This window comes from Zootoca vivipara, chromosome 4 (assembly GCF_965207765.1).
Source record: "Zootoca vivipara chromosome 4, rZooViv2.hap1.1, whole genome shotgun sequence".
Taxonomy (NCBI): Eukaryota; Metazoa; Chordata; class Lepidosauria; order Squamata; family Lacertidae; genus Zootoca; species Zootoca vivipara.
The window spans coordinates 77,795,383-77,816,674 of NC_142587.1; the positions used below are offsets into that span (position 1 = coordinate 77,795,383).

Here is a 21,292-nt window from a genome sequence, read left to right on the forward strand (position 1 = left end):
AAACAAACATGTTTCCTCCTCCTCCTCCTTTATAATTTGGGTGAGCAGCAGCATATATAGCAGTGTGTGAACAATTATTTTATCAAAGTGCTTCTCAACCACTTTGGCTGGAAGACTGTACCTCAGTTAAACTGACAGACTTTGTGTAGTTTTAATTCAGTTCAGCGGACGTCTGGGGATAAAAACTTCAGTTGAACTGAATGAATGACTTTCCTCATTGGTGTTTGCAGGTTTCCATGTTAGAACAAAACTCCAAAGAACAAAACTTTGAACTCCTAGAGCAGGCACCCCCAAACTCGGCCCTCCAGATGTTTTGGGACTACAATTCCCATAATCCCTGACCACTGGGTCCTGAAAGGTAGGGATGGTGGGAGTTGTAGTCCCATAACATCTGGAGGGCCGAGTTTGGGGATGCCTGTCCTAGAGCATTGTGGGTTTAAAAAAGGGGGAAGCATGGAGAGACTCGGAAAGTCAAACATGGGTTTTTTTGACAAAGGCTGGAGGAAACCCACCACTCCATCATGTGATTGACAGGAAGGCAGCCACACCCACCTGTGAAATTTGGCTCTTAAGGGCTATCCTGCCACATGGAGCCATAAAAGTTCACACCCCCTATCTTATGTGGGAAGACTTGAGTCTCAAGGTTAGGGAAGTTAGACGCATGGATAAATTAGCCAATCAACTTCTATTATCCTTGTTCAGAACTCACAATAATCTGTATTGGGTAGGGCTGGAAATAGGGCAAGTTTTTAATGTTTAATTATATTTTTGTATATGCTGGAAGCTGACCAGGGTGGCTGGGACATGGAGCTGCTCTGGGTTATCTGAATGGCTGTTTCCAGAAACAGGATGCTGGACTACATACCCTAAATTTAATGAAGGAGGATTATTCAGATGTTGAATTGCTTGGCAAGTAAAATGACCTTCAAGTCACCCAGAGGGTACCTATTTTCCTTTCTAGTCTCAAGGGGTTCTTACTCTCCCTAAATTTAGGACAGTAGAAATTTCATGTGGTACTGTACTATTTCAGGATGTGTGTGGAAAGAAACCACATAATTGAATGCTCTCCTGTGTCAATAACGTTCTGCCCACAGAAAGATGCCATGTCAGTAGTAAGAATTCTAATCTAGCCGTCTAAGTCCTAGACTTCCATGTGCCAAGAGTTATTAAATCAGAGGGAACATTCAAATATTTAATCCTTCACCTGTTTACTGAAGTAGGGTAATACCATGAGGATTATAATCAAGATTTTCCTAGGCATATAGATCGTATCTTGGAGCCATTGATAACTTCTGCGGCTTGAAATCACAGCGCAGCATCATCGGTTGCTGCCTATCCAAGTTCCCTTGGTATATTTTAGGAGTGTAGGACGGGGGAGATGTTAGGGTTGGTGCAGATGCCCAGGCAAATGGGTGACCATATCCTGGGCTTTTATTAGTAAAGATGGCATACATTGTATTTGGAAAAGCTAAAAACTTTAAGTTTTTAATCTCTATAGTTTTAGATATGCATCTCTGATAATAGCTTCCTTCTGATATTTAGTATGCGTTAACAATGCAGCTTTCCAAATTCTCAGTTCGATGCTTACATGCTAAAGTGGGGGTGTTTTCAAAATGCAGGCTCTTCTTCTTCTTCTTCTTCTTCTTCTTCTTCTTCTTCTTCTTCTTCTTCTTCTTCTTCTTCTTCTTCTTCTTTTTGAGGGCCCTATTTACTGCAGGAACTGCCCACTGTTGAGGCTACCTACAGATAAGATAGGCAGGGCCAGGTGGGGAACCAGTGTGAGATAGTCATCAGCATGTGGCGATGAGAGAGGAATGCATGTGTGTAGGATGAGCATCCGTTCCCTTAAAAACAGCTTCCTGGACAAGCCTGTGGAATTGCTAGAGGTGTTTCATGTCTTGTAAATGATGCAGAATGGTAGTGGGTATTGAAAAGTGGGCCTGGAAGATGGCACCCCTGGTTTTCATCGAGAAGTGTTGGAAGGTATGTGATACACAAAATCTAAAACATAAATTTAATTTCGGAAACTTAAATACTAAAACCTTAACAATTTAAAATCTAAATAAATAAATGATTCTGAAACACCTGGGAATCATTCCGGGTGCAAAGGCCACCTGAAATAAAACAGGTTTGACCAGGCATTTGTGTGAAAGAACTCCCTATAGCTGGGCCCTTGTTGACATGAGTTATGCTTCTGGCCCATAGAAATCCACTAATAGTGCTTCCCCCTGCTTGCCATGATCTCCCTGACTGACTTAGGTTCTATATAGTAAAAGTGATATGTTAAACCCAGATAAAACCAAAATGTTGGTTTAAAACATGGATGAGCAGTTGAATTTTTTTTTTTTTTAGAAAGGGTGTCTGGTTTAAAAATAGGCAAAAAAAGTTAAGTATTTGGGAATTTGGCTGACAGTAAGGATTCTCAACCTATTTGAAAATAGTTATAGTATATTAAATTGTGGAAAGAGGTTAAGAAAGAGTTGGAGATATGGGGGAGAATTTCAGCCATTAAAATGAACATACTCCCTAGGATGCTGTTTTTATTCCAATCAATTCCGATTGTAAATAATTCAAGATGCTTCAAAGAATGGGAAAAAAGATATCTCTAAGTTTATCAGGCAGGGAGAAAAGCCAATAATTAAATACAAAATTATGATAGGTGCAAAAGAAAAAGGGGATTTGCCATGCCATATCTGCAATTGTTTTATGAGGCAGCCGCACGGAACACCACCTCCTCAATCCAGCAGGCCGCCTTCTCGATCGGGTCGGCAGAGTCAGCGTCCAGCAGCGCTGCGCTGGATTGAGGAGGTGGTGTTCCGTGCATCGCTGCTGGGCGCCGACCCTGCAGGCCGCTTCCTCGATCCGGTGCTCAGCACGGCGCTGATTGGTGCCGACCTGGCAGGCTGCCGGCAGGCCACAGTCTAAAAGGCAGTAGGATAGAAGAACCATTCCACAATTTCTTTTCATGAAAACAGTTCAGTGCCACTCAGAAATCTCAAAAACGAGCAGCGCTGATACTCTTAAGACAGAGCAAACGCCTGGGACCTGGCAGGCCGCCTCCTTGATCAAGCACGGCGCTTCTGGGCGCCGACCCTGCAGGTAGACCTATGGCTTATTTTCGGGGTATGTCTTCTATTTTACAAAGTTTTAAAATCCTGCCCTGGCTTATTTTATGACTACGGCTTAAAAAGGGGGAAACACGGTACTAGAAGTCACCCCAGAACTGGCCCTACTGAACATCTTCCAAGATAACAATCCTCACTCAACTATAAAGAGCTCACAATCCAAGGCCATGATTTAAAATTTGGCTGGCATGCATGTCTTTGGTAGGGAAGGCTAAAATTTATAAGAGTTTCATGAACCACATTCTTAGGAAGAATCTGTATAGAGTCTGGGAGAAATATAAAAATCTGCTGGAAAGAAAAACACTTTTATGGCTATCAGATAGACAATGGGCAACTTACAGGGAACTGCCGGATTTTACAGGGGGAGACCCAAATAGAAACCAATGGAAAACTTAAGGAGCCAAGTTACGGATTGGCTACAATATCACCAGATACACCAAATGTTCGTAGCTTCGAGAACACTGTCCAACCAGGACGAGATGGTTGGACAGTGTTCTCGAAGCTACGAACATGAGTTTGACCAAACTGCGGGAGGCAGTGGAAGACAGGAGTGCCTGGTGTGCTATGGTCCATGGGGTCACGAAGAGTCGGACACGACTAAATGACTAAACAACAACAACAACACCAAATGTTTAAATTAGATAAAAGGAATGGGTTTTTTGGACCAAAGCTCACAATTCGAAAAAAGAACTTTTACCAAAAAATAAATAAACTTCCGTCTAAAATGTATATATTTTTATTAGAAAGCGAAACAAAATATGAGCTTGTTAAAGTTTCGATGACACACTGGACAATAGATATAGGACACAATATAGATTTCAACCTCTGGGAGAAACTTTGGAAAAGTTATTTTACTTCCATTTTGAGCAATTCCCACTTCTCCAAGAGCCCCCTCCACCCCACCGCACATTGTTCAGAACATCCCCCATTCCTCCAGTGAGGCTTTTCAGGAGGTTGCATAAGGGAGGAATGGATAGGAAAAATTCCTTCTGGAAAATTTCCTAAGTTAACTTCCCTTAGGAACTAAGCCCTTGTATCTGACAGAGGGCAAAGTGTCTTCCTGCCATTTCCAAAAACATATTCAAGAGTGGGCATAATATTATGGTGGAATTTTATTGGGGACCATGAAGAGAAAATAAAAATAAAAATAAAAAGATATACACCCTTTTAAATCCAGGTATCAAATGAATCACAACTTATAGCACAATCCTATGTCTACTGGGAAGTATGGCCTACCCTGTTCAATGGGCCTTACTGCCAAGGATTGTGGCCTTAACTGGGTTTTGGTGGAAGATAAACTGCAGCGGCACAGAAACAGTGCTGTGTGTGTGATGAACACAGGGGAGAATGGGAAACAATGCCTTCTTACATTCCTAGATGCAACAAGAGGAAGTGGGGATAGGCCCTGAGTCAGGAGGCATAACCCCAGTTCCACCACCCCCTTCCATGTATGTTCATTTCTACCCAGAATGGAAGCCTGGACAGGACAATAGGGTTGAAGTAATAGGCATAGAGAAGGTAAAGCTGGGGCGGGAGGGGAGGGGAGGAGGGAGAAAGCAAATAAATGTAGACATATATTTTACAAGATGCATTTAGAAACAGAACTGCACTTAGAATCTGGCAGATTGTCGGCACTGCCTTTAAGACGAGCTAATTCAGGCGTTAGGAAGTTTTGGAGAAATGGGGCACACCCAAGTCAGCTCACCTGAAGTACTGTAAGCAGAGGGTAAGGGTGAGGACTGTTTGTCATATTTAAGTTTAGCCCAGTATTTAAAGGAGTCTCTGTGTTAGGAAACATTGGAAATGAGATCTCCGTATATCTCAGTAATTTAAGCCAGAAGTGTCAAATTGCTAGAAATGTTAGAGTTTCTTATCAGGCCTTTTTGCGGTTTTCAAAATATTATTTGTCCCTTATTCAGTGTCTTCTAAAGATCACACTGGCATCAACTTAAAACACCGGGGGGGGGGGGGCTTTATTTTAATAAGCCTGACAGAGATGTCATAGCTTGCCACTTAAAAACATGATTTTGTGAAATAAATAAATTTATTCTGTTTCAGTTTTAATAGAGGAAATGTATTTCATTAATTGATTTGGGGGGGGGGAATCCACAAATAAAAAGAAAAATCTTAACACTGTTTTTGGAGCCTCCTGATTAAAATCCCAGCTTCCTTTCTACACAATGCAATGCATACTTCAACTAATTAAAAATCACTTATGCCTTAAGTCCCTTATTATTTTAAACTAATATTATTACTCACGTTGCCTTTGTTAATTTAAACCCACTGTTGGCATGCTTAGATACTTCATCCACTTGAAGGTTAAACTAAATCATTTACTGCAAACATTTTTTAGCTTCAGTGCAGAGCAGGAATTTAAAGCATGCATTTGTGTTAATTTGTGAATAAGTAAGAAGTCCAGACTTGACATAAGAAGAACTTACACGTCCTCCCTGTGTGCAAGACTTCAAAAAAGACACTGTAAAAATTAAAAAAAAATAGAATCTGGATGTTCTTTGCTCAGCCACAAACAATAGAGCACCCTGAACTCTTTTTTTAAGCTTTACATGCGAAAGATATAGTATATGTAGCCAAAATTCTATTTTTCAGTTTTCAAAATAATGAGGGGAACCTACTTATGCTATTAAATGTTACACATTTTTGGACCTGCAGCAGATTAGTATTTTGTTTAAAGGTTCTTTAACTTCATAATTTCCTCAAACACAAATAAACATATTAAGAATGAGCAGCAGTAATTTGCTGACATGTCCTACCTGGAAAGATAGAAGGTCTTTTCTTAGGGCGTCTTGGATGGATAGGTTCTAAGTTCCTAATATTTCTTTGATGCCTTCCTTTATTGTTATTTCCTAGGAGGAGTTCTGTTGGTAGACTACTCCGTCTTGCTTTATAATCATTTTGGTATGAATTCAGTTTACACTCAGTCCTAGAGTGCAGGTTATTGTCATCAATTGCCATTATAGTACAGATGTTTCTGAAGTTACCCCAAGTGTAAAAGCAAAATAATGCAAACAGATAAGACAGCTGAGCTTCAAATCGCTCAGATCTGTTTTACTAATAGAAAACAGTCACCAACCATTTTTGATGTTCTCATGCTTAGCCCAGCACTTGTTTGGTAAGTTTAGCAAGTGGATAGGCGTGGGCAAAAACAGGTGTAGAATTACTACAAAGTCCCTCCTTTCAAAAGTCAAACAGCCCGGGGTATAGCAAAATCATTAAGGCTAACAAAGGCTTATAGACAACTGGAAAGTTTTACAAAAGGTGAACTCATCAAGTCCTCTGCACATGGTTTAAATGGACTACTGTAATTTCTGTTTCAGACAGTGTTTCTCCCTTTAGTTCACTAATAGTCCACAAACAGACAGAGCAACGAAAATGTTACATTATGAAATTAAATAACAGTTCAATAATCTGTAAAAGAAAACTATGTGAGTAAATACACAGACACTGCAAGTTTTGCTTATAATGTGCTGTTGCTTATTTCGAGATGAGGCTTGTGCAAAAAAATATCAACACTTTTTAACTGTTATGACATAACTGCAAGTGCATTTGTAGATGCAGAAATAAGAGAACTGTAACAGAAAGCAACTATGCGACACTGAGACAGGAGTGCATTTTAACAATATTGTTAAACACAAAACTTAGGCTGCCATCCTATATACAGTATACACTTACTTGGGAGAAAGCCCCCAGAACTCATTGAGATTGCACTGTTAGTTGCTTAAAAATATCTAGGGGCTGCAAAGATACAAGGTTATGCTATTTAAATCCTAACTATGAACAGTATTTCATCCCCTTTATGTACCAGACATTCGTCCCCACCTTCTGGTGTAATGTAACGTGGGTTTTATTTCCACATCTGCACTAACACACTTTATTCAGATGTATTCAGGACAGATCTTGAAGCTGAGGCTCCAATACTTTGGCCACCTCATGAGAAAAGAAGACTCCCTGGAAAAGACCCTGATGTTGAGAAAGATTGAGGGCACAAGGAGAAGGGGACGACAGAGGACGAGATGGTTGGACAGTGTTCTTGAAGCTACCAACATGAGTCTGACCAAACTGCGAGAGGCCGTGGAAGACAGGAGTGCCTGGCATGCCCTGGTCCATGGGTGACAAAGAGTTGGAAACAACTACCGTGTTTCTCATATTTTAAGGCATCCCCCCAAAATAAGCCATGACAGGATTTCAAAGGGTTGGTGAAAAATAAGACATACCCCGAAAATAAGCACTATCGCAAAGCCCCGACCGAGCGAGAGGCAAAGGCGCGGGACCCAGCAGGAGCTCCCTGCCTGCTTCCCCGAGCCGTAGCGCATCGGGGGACAGAGCCGAAGATCGGCGGGCACTCCTTGCTGGGCTTGACAAGCCCGGGAAACAGCGCCCGCCGATCTTCGGACCTGTGCTGTGTGACAGGCGGGGGTGGGGGGGAAGCGGAGATCGTTCTCCGCTCTCCCCCCACCCCCGCCTGTCACCGGAGATCGGTGGGCGCTCCTTGCTGGGCTTGACAAGCCCGGCAAACAGCGCCCGCCGATCTTCGGCCCTGTGCTGTGTGACGGGCGGGGGTGGGGGGGAAGCGGAGATCGTTCTCCGCTCTCCCCCCACCCCCGCCTGTCACCAAAGATCGGCGGGCGCTGTTTGCCGGGCTTGACAAGCCCGGCAAACAGCGCCCGCCGATCTTCGGCCCTGTGCTGTGTGACGGGCGGGGTGGGGGGGAAAGCGGAGATCGTTCTCCGCTCTCCCCCCACCCCCGCCTGTCACCGAAGATCGGCTAGCGCTGTTTGCCGGGCTTGACAAGCCCGGCAAACAGCGCCCGCCGATCTTCGGCCCTGTGCTGTGTGACGGGCGGGGGGGGGAAGCGGAGATCGTTCTCCGCTCTCCCCCCACCCCCGCCTGTCACCGAAGATCGGCGGGCGCTGTTTGCTGGGCTTGACAAGCCCGGCAAACAGCGCCCGCCGATCTTCGGCCCCGTGCTGTGTGACGGGCGGGGGTGGGGGGGAAGTGGAGATCGTTCTCCTCTCTCCCCCCACCCCCGCCTGTCACCGAAGATCGGCGGGCGCTGTTTGCTGGGCTTGACAAGCCCGGCAAACAGCGCCCGCCGATCTTCGGCCCTGTGCTGTGTGACGGGCGGGGGTGGGGGGGAAGCGGAGATCGTGCTCCGCTCTCCCCCCACCCCCGCCTGTCACCGAAGATCGGCGGGCGCTGTTTGCTGGGCTTGACAAGCCCGGCAAACAGCGCCCGCCGATCTTCGGCCCTATGCTGTGTGACGGGCGGGGAGGGGGGGGAAAGCGGAGATCGTTCTCCGCTCTCCCCCCACCCCGCCTGTCACCGAAGATCGGCGGGCGCTGTTTGCTGGGCTTGACAAGCCCGGCAAACAGCGCCCGCCGATCTTCGGCCCTGTGCTGTGTGACAGGCGGGGGTGGGGGAGAAGCGGAGATCGTTCTCCGCTCTCCCCCCACCCCCGCCTGTCACCGAAGATCGGCGGGCGCTCCTTGCTGGGCTTGACAAGCCCGGCAAACAGCGCCCTCCGATCTTCGGACCTGTGCTGTGTGACAGGCGGGGGTGGGGGGAAGCGGAGATCGTTCTCTGCTCTCCCCCCACCCCCGCCTGTCACCAAAGATCGGCGGGCGCTCCTTGCTGGGCTTGACAAGCCCGGCAAACAGCGCCCGCCGATCTTCGGACCTGTGCTGTGTGACAGGCAGGGGTGGGGGGGAAGCGGAGATCGTTCTCCGCTCTCCGCCCACCCCCGCCTGTCACCGAAGATCGGCGGGCGCTGTTTGCTGGGCTTGACAAGCCCGGCAAACAGCGCCCGCGTGCACTTTATTAAAAAATAAGACATCCCTTGAAAATAAGCCATGTCGTGTTTTTTTGAGGAAAAAAATTAATATAAGACATGTCTTATAATATGAGAAACACGGTAAACGACTAAACAACAATTCAGATGTAAAAATTAAGGCTGGAATGATCTTACAATTTATCTCCTAAGCAAAATTAAACCAAGTAAGCCTTATTGATATGAAGAATAGTTAGATGTTGGAGACTGGAGTTTAAATTAAATACATGCATTAAAAAAATACTACATTTTTAAAAGCAAGCTATTGATTGAAAGCATAAGCTTCTCATTTCTGTTATTGGATCAGTCTCCGACATCAGGTTCTTCATCTGCAAAGGCATTGTGGTGAACAGAATCAAGATCTTATATCTGCATATAAAAGCTTGCCTGCAATGCTATGGTGCTTTAAGCCCAATTTCAAGTAAATTTAAGATTCATTTTATATGCATGTACTGCAGTAGGCAGGGAATTCATGTAGCCCCTACATTATAGAACTAAAAATAACACAGTTACCGGTAACAGGCTGCATTGTTCAAAAGCTCAACAAAATGTAGGGGTTCTGTTTCCCCATTTTGTTAGTCATTTCTTCATCTGCCTTCCTGCATAGTCAACAAACTCTCAAGATGCCCTTAGGCAAGATCTTGTGTCAGTTAACCGAAGCACAGATGGTAAGTTTCAACAAGCTTTATCGGCACAGCTAAAACTTGTATGACAACTACTGCAGAGCTCTGTAACCCTGCCTATGCCTAGGCAATATTTCTTTCTTCCCACTTCCTGTCCTTCCTGCCCAGCTTCTGCCTATCAAACTACACCTCCCAGCAGGCACTGCTTCAAAGCCAGGGGTCGCCTACCTTTTTTGGACTACAGTAGTATGCACATTTCAAATTCTGAGAGAATGCTGGGCGTGCCAGTCAGAAAATGGCTGCCATAACATAGCATAACAGCAAATGACTCCCATGCAGGGACATACCCAGGATCAAAACTGGGGGGGGGGGGCAAGCCATGGTTGTTCAGGTTGTGACATTTCAGCACGGAAAAGGCGAATGAAACCAACATTTTAAGGAAATTATATATAATTATAGCAGTGTTTTATTACGATAGTTATTACAAATATTTGCTTGAATTTTTTTAATTTTTATTCTAGTTACATGCCTTATACTAATATCATTTTTCTTGGGTTTGAATAAAACTTGTTCAAAACTTTTGTTTCAATCCAGTCCTGATTTTCCTTGAAGAATTTCTGATGGACGCTCATCAAACACAACCCAGTCAGTCTGTCCTCTCCCATTGTACTTCTGAGCCAGATCTTTACCCTTTAAAACTTACTTTTCTACAGAAATTACTTAACTTACCTTTATGGAACCAGTTTCTTATATCCTTTCAGGCAGCCTCAATGTCTTCCAAATGTAAATAAGAAGGTAAACTAATAGCGGGCGGCTCAGTTTAGCGGCGGGTGGCTCAGTTTAGTGACACGGAACTCGCTAGACCCCTCTAGAAGATTCCCTCTTCTCTCTGCTAGAGTCCGCTAGAGACCTCTCCCTCCCTTGAATCCCAATGGCTGGCTGACATAGATTCCTCTACCAGTCACTAGGTGGCTCTAGATACTTCTCAGTTTTTACACCATTTCAGTGTGGTAAACAACTGATTATTTGCCATCGCCCTACCTAATTTTGTTTCGTTTCATCACTTTATAACCATTTAAATTTTTTTTGCTTCTGGGGGGAGGGCACCTGCCCCCCTGCCCCTTGCTGGGTACACCCATGCTCCCATGGGAAGCATAGTTTAACACAAAATTATATCCCTCAACAACCTTAGGTTTACCATGGGAGATCAGCTATGCCCTGCTGGTCCAGGCAATGGAAATATCTCTCTCTCTCTCTCTCTCTCTCTCTCTCTCTCTCTCTCTCTCTCTCTCTCTCACACACACACACACACACACACACACACACACACACACACTATTGTCTAATAATAACAACAACAGAGAGTATTCTTCAGTACCAGAAAAAAATAAACAAAAAGGTTTTGTAAAGCCTTGCTTAGCCATTAATGTCAGGGCTTAAATTGCTAAGGGTTTATTGATTAAATTGGCTGAGGTATTAATAAAATCAGTGAAGCCTCAGGGTTGCCTTATTTCAAAAAGTGAAAATCCAGACACAAAAGTTGTTGAGCCATGTCGGGAAATTCCAGACAAATAGCAGCCTTACTTTATGATTGTCCTCCAAAGGAAAATTGGAAACCAATTTCAAATTGCCCGGGTAGCTCAGTATTGATTACTGACTGGTGTGACTGGCAGCAGCAATTCTGCAGGGTTTCATGGAAGGAACTTTTCTAGACCTGCCTGAAGTTGCCAGGATTGAATCTGGGGCCTTGTGCGCAAGCAAAGCTATAGCCATTCCCCTGATATTAGAAATTAAGATAGGAGGCTGAAGTACAGAGGAAAAACAAGAACACATCAGTCCTTTGTGTGAAAGGTTTTCCTAGCTGGATAACTGGGTCTTTGCCATGAGTGTCTATTTAGTGTTTAGTTTTGTTTTAAATGTATCAGCTTTTCTTTGGCTGTTTTTACTGTCAGCTCTGACAGGGGTGGGGGTGAGGGGAGGTGGTACAAATTCCCGGGGCCCAACAGTCTTGCCTATATTTTTGCCTTTCTCAGTAGTATTATTATTTGTCAGTTTTGACACCTATTGTAAATTTGGTGGATTTCAAAGAAAATAATAATGATATATAGAATTCAGTCAGTTATTGGCCAATATAGACTCTACCCAACCAAAAAACTACTAATTACACTTACACACACACACAAACAAACACACACAATGACATTCCACTTGTCTTTAAGACACAAAGATATTCAAGACTTTGGGTTTGCTTTTAAATCTGGCATTTCTCATTTGGGCTTCATTGGAGCTGTTTGTAAGTGAAAACTGGTATTTCAACCTATGCTTTGGGATATGTTTCCACATGACTGCAGATTATTTTCATCACAAGCATTGCTACAGAAAGTAGATTTCCAAAATAATAATTGTTTTTTGTTTTTTTATTAAATTTATAGCCCAGCCTTCCTCCCAAAAGAGCCCATAAAAATAACTACACCATTCAACCTCTCTAGAAAATTTGTTCCCAAAATAAAAAAACTACCACTAATATTGATAATTTACACTACAGCCCTTTACTCCCCCCATATATTTGAACTGGGGCTGGGGGCTTTTAGAACCCCTCCAGACATCCTTTTTATGGTGCATTAATGGTGGCTGATGATTACAGTGCTTTTGGGTCAATCTTACAATCCTGATGATTTATGCTAATGGCATTTAATTTCACCCTGTATGTCTAAATCTCTGCCCAACACATACCTACTTATAAATAATTCAGAATATCTTGAAGAGGGTCCTCTGGGATCTTATGTCCTATATACATTAGAAATACATAACAAGAGTGTGAATATCTGCAAGGACTGCTTTCTCTGTTTGTTTGTTTGTTTGTTGGTTGGTTGGTTGGTTGGTTTGTTGCATTTCTATCCCAACCTTGCATTCCTCATCTAGGAATTGTATCAAGCAAAATCCAAAGCAAAACATTATTATAAGTATGACTGTTCTCTATACAGTACTCTGAGATCTAGTATCACACAGCTTGCCTCTATCTTTTGTTTCTTTATTGTTTTTCAAAAAGTTAAATGAAGAGTGCAGCAGAATTTCCTGATTTTATCACATATGCAAATTGTCAACACGTAGTTTCCCCATGATTCTAACAAATGTACTGTGCTAGATTATATAAACGGCCTCGGTCCTGTATACCTGAAGGAGCGTCTCCACCCCCATCGTTTCGCCCGGACACTGAGATCCAGCGCCGAGGGCCTTCTGGCAGTTCCCTCGTTGCGAGAGGCAAAGCTACAGGGAACCAGGCAGAGGGCCTTTTCGGTAGTGGCGCCCGCCCTGTGGAACGCCTTCCCATTGGAGGTTAAGGAGATAAACAACTACCTGACATTTAGAAAACACCTAAAGGCAGCTCTGTTTAGGGAAGTTTTTAATCTATGATTTTTTAATGTATTTTGGTATTTGTTGGAAGCCGCCCAGAGTGGTGGGGGAAACCCAGCCAGATGGGTGGGGTATAAATAATAATAATAATAATAATAATAATAATAATAATAATAATAATAATCTTATTTTGTATGGCCTGAACTAACACTGATGAAGCATCTTTTTAAAAAATAAAATCATTTCGCTTCATCACCATCAGTTTATTATCAACATTATTACTGATTCATTGCCATACTTTACTTGGCATTTCCATACTAGGGCCTCTTTCCTCATTTTTTTCTGTGAAGAGATTAGACCATCTGTCCTACTGCTAAGAAAAAAAATACCAATTAATCATTTACAGGTTGGGAAATGGAAAATCTAGTTGTTTCATTAATGGATTCTTAGATACTAATTAGTGTGCCAATAGAATACCTAATGCAATTATTATTATTATTATTATTATTATTATTATTATTATTATTAAGCAGCATGTGGTCTCATCTTAGCAGTATCTGATCACAATATAATAAAGTATTACCCTCCATAAAATCTTTAATAACATTCAGACTTGGTTTTCTGAGATTGAAATAACACCTAGTGTCTTCATTCTATTACTTTGTTCATTATACCTGTAGGCAGTGGATTTAAGCTTGGATTTAGTTATTCAATTACATATTTGAACCACACATGATAGTGACTGGCTAACATAACTCTACTGATGCTCTTACAAAAGAAAAAAGAAGTAAGCCACCAGTTCAAGTTTTGCATATTTTTATCCCCCCACCCCAACAATACTAAGTCAAAAATTTTACAGCAATCCTGATGACTAGAGTAGATCCAGTGCAGGGGTCCCCAAACTAAGGCCCGGGGGCCGGATGCGGCCAAATTGCCTTCTAAATCCGGCCCACGGATGGTCTGGGAATCAGAATGTTTTTACATGAGTAGAATGTGTCCTTTTATTTAAAATGCATCTCTGCGTTATTTGTGGGGCATAGGAATTCATTCATATTTTTTTCCAAAATATAGTCCAGCCCCCCACAAGGTCTGAGGGACAGTGAACCGGCCCCCGGCTGAAAAAGTTTGCTGACCCCTGATCAACTGGCTGAAATCCAATGTCACAGCCATGGTCACAACTGGACTTACCCTTTCTCTTCTGTCCCCCACAGCCCACCTGGCTGTCTGCTCTTAAAGATCCTCCATCCCTACAGAGCAGATTTTAGGATCTGTAGGATTTTGCAGGGGAAAGCAAAGTATGGTAACTCCTGTTTGTCTAAGCAGAAGTCTACTGTGTAGATAGGACACTGTAAGCGAATGGCACATATTGAAATCAATGACACTTGATTCAGTCATGATTAACTTAAGTTCCAATGACTCAAATAGGCCTGCTCTAAGCACAATGAAGTCTTCACCCAATGCTACGTTTTTATTTCACTTTATCTTCACAATAGGTCTGTGAGTTTTGAGTTAATTATTTTGATCTACTGTAGTCTAGCATCCTGTTCTCACAGTCACCAACCCAATGCTTATGGGAATGTAGCTTCCCTCCTGCACCTTCCAGCAACTGGCATTCAGAAGCGTAGTGCTTCTGCCAGTGGAGGTTGAACATGGGCTTAAGGGTTAGTGGTCATGGACTGTCTTTTCTTTCATGAATTTGCCCTGTCATCCTTCAAAGCCATCCAAGTTGGTGGCCATCACTACTTCTTGTGGAAGTGAATTCCATGTGTGCATTGTGAATAAGTACTTTCTTTTGCCTGTCCTGAATATTTCAACATTCAGTTTCATTGGATTCCTACAGGTTCTAGTATTATGAGACAGAGAAAAATCATTTTCTCTCTTCCAGTCTCTCCAACACCGTGCATGACACTTCTGTCATGCCACCTTTTACTTGCCCTTTCTTTAAGCTAAAAACCCAAAAGGCTGTAACCTTTCCTAATTAGGGGAGTTTCTCCATCCCCTCGATCATTTTCGTTGCCCATTCCTGAACCTTTCCCAACTGTACAATATCTTTTTTGAGGCGAGGTGACTAGAACTGTACACAATATTCCAAATGTGGCCCCACCATCTATATATATAAAAATGTAAAAATCCTGAAATTTACGGCCGCTATGTTCTCCGTAACCGCTTGACCGGTCGTCCTGAAATTTTGACACAGCGATCCAGGTCACTCCCAGTAGGTTGTAGGGGCCATGCTAAACCTCAAATCAAACACATTGACAGGATTTGACCCGCTTTTCCACCCCCACAAACAGCGCCCTCAAGTGGAATTCCTCCCACAGTACACCCCCTCCCTTCCTGTGAAATCTAAGCCACACCCACAAAGACCTCAACGGAGACACACAACGCCACCATCTTAATATCCTACCAACGACCAAAAATCTACTAGGAGTATACCTTTCCCTTTCACACTCCCTTATCCTCTCACCTATCCATTCCCTCTTATTCTTCCTCCGATCTTTCCCCTATCACACTCAAACCGCCCCCCCTACACCCTCCGACCCTATCCGCCATCTTGCAGCCCTCTTAACAACCACTCACCGTCCTGCAATCCTTCAGCCTCTCAAAATCACGCACCCCCACAGGCCCTCAAAAACACATCCCTTCGTAATTATCCTAACATCTCGAACATCGTGCTCTGATCTGTTGCCTCTTATCCTTCTACCGATCTTTCCCCTCTCACACTCCCCCCCCCGTCCTCCGAACATATCCGCCATTTTCCGAACCTAATAACCAGCGTCCTCTGATACCTTCCCACTGATCGTCCTGCGATCCTTTCCCCTCTCAAAATCACGCACCCCCACAGGCCCTCAAAAAAACTTTCCTTCGTAAATATCCTAACATCTCAAACATTGCACTCCGAGCCGCTGCCTCTTATCCTTCCTCCGATCTCTCCCCTCTCACACTCATACTCCCCCCCCACGACCGCTGAACTTATCCTCCATTTTCTGACCCTAATAACCACCGTCCTCCAATCCTTTATCCTCTCACAATCACCCCTCAACCCCCTCAAAAACAATTTCTTTCTTATTTATCCGCTCCACGATCCGCTACCTCTTATCCTTCCTCCGATCTCTCCCCTCTCACACTCATACTCCCCCCCCACGACCGCCGAACTTATCCTCCATTTTCTGACCCTAATAACCACCGTCCTCCAATCCTTTATCCTCTCACAATCACCCCTCAAACCCCTCAAAAACAATTTCTTTCTTATTTATCCTCTCCATTACAAGTTCCTCCTAACATCTCCAACACCGCCCTCCGATCCATCCTCTCTCACAATAACACCCCCCCACACACACTCATTTCAAAACTCCCCAAGGGAACCACACCACTCAAAAAAAACCAGGGGTACTCTAAGGCTCCAAATCCACTATCCAAACCACGTAGAAATACACTTCCAACAACAAAACTAACAATTCAACAATCAAAAAAGAAAATTAAACTTAATTACTTACAACTCCAGTATCCATTCACACCTTCAACAGTTCCACAACAACCCCAGGATAAACTACCTTCAACAAAACTGCAACTCCAGCAATCCAAAAAGGACTATAAAGGTAGGATGCCACATCTCTACCCCCAACAACATGAGTTTTTACCTTCAGAATATTTAAAATTCTTTTCAGATCTCATACCCATCTCCCACCTTTTATTTACACATCACTCCAACATCCATTTCTACCCAGGACAACCCCAGGATAAACTACCTTCACCAAAACTACAACTACACCAATCCAAAAAGGAATCTAAAACTGTAGATAAGATAATGTGGCCCTGCTTTTAACCCTTTTCTTACTTTTTTCATTTTACTGATTGTCAATATGCAGACTGAGACCCCCTTTAGATTCGGAGACCCGCGCCAAGTGGCCCATATGACCCCCCCCTTCTGTCTGGGCCTATCTCTTGCTACTGGGCTATACGCCTTCGCTATTTCACCCCACCTCGGGATTTTTTAAGTATTTCTCTGCATCCCAGACACATCATCGCCCCCCATCCTTAATCTAAATATACAGAAATCTTCACGATCCGTGCGCAGGGGGCAATGTATGAAGATACAGGGGGGAGGGGACAACAGAGGGCTCAAACAAAAGTAAATACTGGGAAATGGAACCCAGAAACTGACAGCTCCTTCTCCAAGGCTGGGGACCAATGTAGGAAGATACCGGGGGTAGGGGCCAAGACTCCCCAGGGACAACAGAGGCCTCAGACAGAAGTGCATACTGGGAAATAAAACCCAGAACCTAACAGTTCCTTCTCCAAGGGTGGGGGCCAAGGTATGGAGATACATGGGGGAGGGGCCAACACTCCCCAAGGACAACAGATGAAAGGATATCCTACCAAAACACAGGGATGAGCCGGGGTGGAGGGAGGAGGGGCAAGATACGTAATAGATCGGGACAGGGGGGGGATCACAGGAAAGACCCACAGCAACGCGTGGCCGGGTCAGCTAGTACATTATATAATGGTGGCTTTATTTTCAATCCCTTTTTTAATGGTCCTCAAGACAAAATTCATCTCTTTAACAGCTGCTGTATACTGGATCAATTTCTTCACCAAATTAGCCAAGGTCTCATTGCTGGCCAGTTACCACCAGTTCAGATATGATTAATAATAATAATAATAATAATAATAATAATAATAATAATATATTTATACCACACCCATCTGACTGGGTTTCCCCCGCCACTCTGGGCGGCTCCCAAAATAATATTAAAAACACAATAAAACATCAAATATTAAAAACTTCCCTAAGACAGCCTTCAGATGTCTTCTAAAAGTCAGATAGTTGTTTATTTCCTTGACATCTGAAGGGAGGGCATTCTACAGGCGGGCACCACTGCTGAGAAGGCCCTCTGCCTGGTTCCCTGTAACCTCACTTCTCGCAGATATGAAATAAAGATTTTTAAAAATATATTTTCCCCCAGCTTACATAAATTTACTGGCCACTCACTCAGTGTGAAATGTCTTCTTGGAGCTCTTCACAGTTCCTTTTGCTTTTAACCACCCCGAACAATTTAGCATCATCAGTAAACTTGCCTACCTCCATGCTCACCCCCCCTTACTCTAGATCAGGATTTCCCAAACTTGGGTCTCTAGCTGTTTTTGGACTACAGTTCCCATCACCCCTGATCACTGGTCCTGCTAGCTAGGGATGATGGGAGTTGTAGACCAAAAACAGCTGGTGACCCAAGTTTGGGGAAACCCTGCTCCAGATTGTTTATGAGAAAGTTCAAAAGAGCACAGCTCCCAATACTGATCCTTGAGAGACTCCACTTCCTACATTCCTTCATTGGAAGAACTGTCCAATGTATCATTGCATAATATAGTACTGTACTGTATATGTGCTGATCTGATCAGTTGGCTGTGACAGCAACAGAAACACAATGGAAACTCCGGAGTCAGGGGTTCTTGTATATACAACAGAAAAAGCGTAAACAAATTAAACACTAAACTTGCTGGAACTGCTCCTTGCTTAGTTCCTTGAAGCTGTCAGCACATGTAGCATCCTCATTTAGCAAGCATTCCATGATTTGACAGGCAGTTTCCAAATAGGCTACATTCCAACTGGCAGAGGAGTGCAGTTCACTGCCAGATCTGCTCCCTCACAGAACAAAAGATATACCACTCTTTTTAAAGTTGTATTTGGCATGGTTTCACAAGCTGCCGTTAATAATCATATTCATTTAGGCAAATCATGGCTTTGATTAAGGGGAGGGGGAGACCTTTATAACTTGCTATGTTGTTTGCCAGGCTTCACTAGTTGCTAACAGGTCTACCCAGAAACATAGCATGGAACTGTAAAAGCTAATGTAGTGTGAAGCATTTAGTGAAATGCCATATTTTAAACAATACGAATGAATTATATATACTGTACAGTGGAACCTCGGTTTATGAACACCTCGGTTTATGAATTTTCGGTTTATGAACGCCACGGACCCATCTGGAACGGATTAATTCTTTTTCCATTACTTTCAATGGGAAAGTTTGCTTCAGTTTATGAACGCTTCAGTTTATGAACAGACTTCTGGAACCAATTACACCCATGCTTCAGTTTATGAACGCTTCAGTTTAAGTACTCTGCGGACCCATCTGGAACGGATTAATCCACTTTCCATTACTTTCAATGGGAAAGTTCGCTTCAGTTTATGAACGCTTCAGTTTAAGCCGTCTGGAACAGATTAATCCACTTTCCATTACTTTCAATGGGAAAGTTCGCTTCAGTTTATGAACACTTCAGTTTATGAACAGACTTCCGGAACCAATTGTGTTCATAAACCGAGGTACCACTGTAATACAATGTACAAATGTTATCTAGCATTGCAATGAGTAGTTTAGTCCTATATAAATCCCAGAATAGGCTTTATGTACCGGTAGATTGCTCTACGGCAACTTCATAATCGAGTGACTGGCCACATTTGCATGTAACGATAAACCATGGCTAGTTTAAACAAACCATGGTCTGACGTTGTCTTGAAATCGCCCCACGGGAAGGGAGATTGTTACATGAGATTACAACTTTTGGCTTGCTAATGAGTGTACCCTGTTCAAAGAAAGTGAATGATGATGCTTCAAAACCCTCACAGCTGAAAAAACTTCACAAATGAAGATCTATAAATGAAACAAATGTTTATAAGTGCACTGATAACTGCCTTGAAAAGCTCCTCAGTCATGAGTCACTTAAACATCGCAGTGTTGAGGTGCCAAAAGCATGACCATTAAGACAAAGTTCCTAGTTAAAGTATGTCCAAAATGTCATTTAACTTACATGGTCTACACATTAAGGAATACTAAGTAACAAAGCATCACTTCATATTCATACTGCTTATTATACAGACCAAAGCAACAAGATGTGATCCACAATAATGAACATAGCAAGAAATTCAAACCTAACTTGTTCACTTCAAATCTCGATGAGCATGTTTTTTTCCCTTCTCATTTTGAACAAATGAAGCTTGGTGTGACGTTACATGGTCTGACCAGGTTTATTTTCCGATTTTATTTACATTGCAGAGCCTTTTATTACGTTGCCAATCCAGTTTGGAGAATTATACTACAAGTTTAGGAATTTATAACCCAGTACTAATCAGTAAGAAATCTATTCCTATTTTTCACATTATCTTTCCATATCGCAGGACCTTGCATCTAAATTGCTCTGTAAATATAACATAAAAGCAGTTAATATTTGCTTTGCTCTGTGCACGGCTTCCTGGAATCTGCCCCCTCCCCCGCATAATGTGTTTTAAGAATATGTTAGGCAAAGGAGCGAGAAATAGGAAATAGGCATCTGTGGCACAAAGCAAAACAGAAAGCCATAGAAAGGAACGATGAAACCCAATAATTTGGAAGAGATCAAAATGAGCAAAAAGTCATGGAATTGCTATTTTCATTTCTAGGGGGTTTATTCAGTTCTACTGGTACAATTCAAGAAACCTGTGGCACTACCCATTCGCTTGCCAAATATTTTAAGCTCAGAAGCAGTAAATTGATTCCAGTGGGATGCTTGGTGAACAAAAAGTGAATTGTACTTATCTCAGTGCATTTACATACATACAGAGGGAATCAGCAGTGTCTGCAAAGCCTGGTGTTTCTGGAAGCACCATGCATCGTGGCAGCTCTTGCAAAGCCTTTGCAAGCCCAGCGATCAGCTGGTTATCAGCATCTGCAAAGCCGTGTGGGCTTTGCAGCTTGATTTCAAACCATGTGAGAAAGGGGAAATGTCACATGCAACATCAGGCAGTTGTTAAGTCTACAACCCTGCCCACCCATCAATGTTGTTTGGCCTACCGAAATAAATAAATGCCTACCTAAATAAATCAATAAAATCTGGTTACAGGTAGGTAGCCGTGTTGGTCTGGGTCGAAGTAAAATTAAAAAATTCCTTCAGTAGCACCTTAAAGACCAACTAAGTTTTTATTTTGGTATGAGCTTTCGTGTGCATGCACACTTCTTCAGATACCTGAATCTGTCTGAAGAAGTGCATGCACACGAAAGCTCATACCAAAATAAAAACTTAGTTGGTCTTTAAGGTGCTACTGAAGGAATTTTTTTATTTCAATAAAATCTGTTCTGGATATTAGCTAGTTGAGCCTTCACCAACCTGATGCCCTCCAAATGTTTTAGACTACAACTCCCATCAGCCCCAGTCAGGAAGGCCCAATGGTCAGGATCGATGTGAGTTGTGGTCCAAAACATCTGGAGGGCAGCAGGCTAGTGAAAGCTGCCAAAGAACACATAATGGAAATCAGGGAGTACACCCCCAGCCCACAACAGACAATATACCGGTAAATCCAAACATAATTTGC

The 21,292-nt window shown here is 43.0% G+C and overlaps 1 protein-coding gene across 4 annotated transcripts in view; it reads right to left on the bottom strand.

Annotated features, from left to right (window-relative positions):
- The window catches only part of FRY (FRY microtubule binding protein), a 194,176-nt gene that overhangs the window by 154,431 nt on the left and 18,453 nt on the right, over positions 1-21,292 (bottom strand). For 2 of the 4 annotated variants that reach the window (XM_060273787.2, XM_035115757.3), the window contains exon 1: positions 5,897-6,222. The exons of 1 other annotated variant lie outside the window; for it this stretch is intronic. In XM_060273787.2, the coding sequence (XP_060129770.2) occupies positions 5,897-6,098 (202 nt within the window). In that variant the 5' untranslated portion in view covers positions 6,099-6,222. Of the gene's footprint in view, positions 1-5,896; positions 6,223-21,292 lie in introns of those variants that run through there. One more of the 4 variants, XM_035115759.3, reaches the window with a different exon arrangement.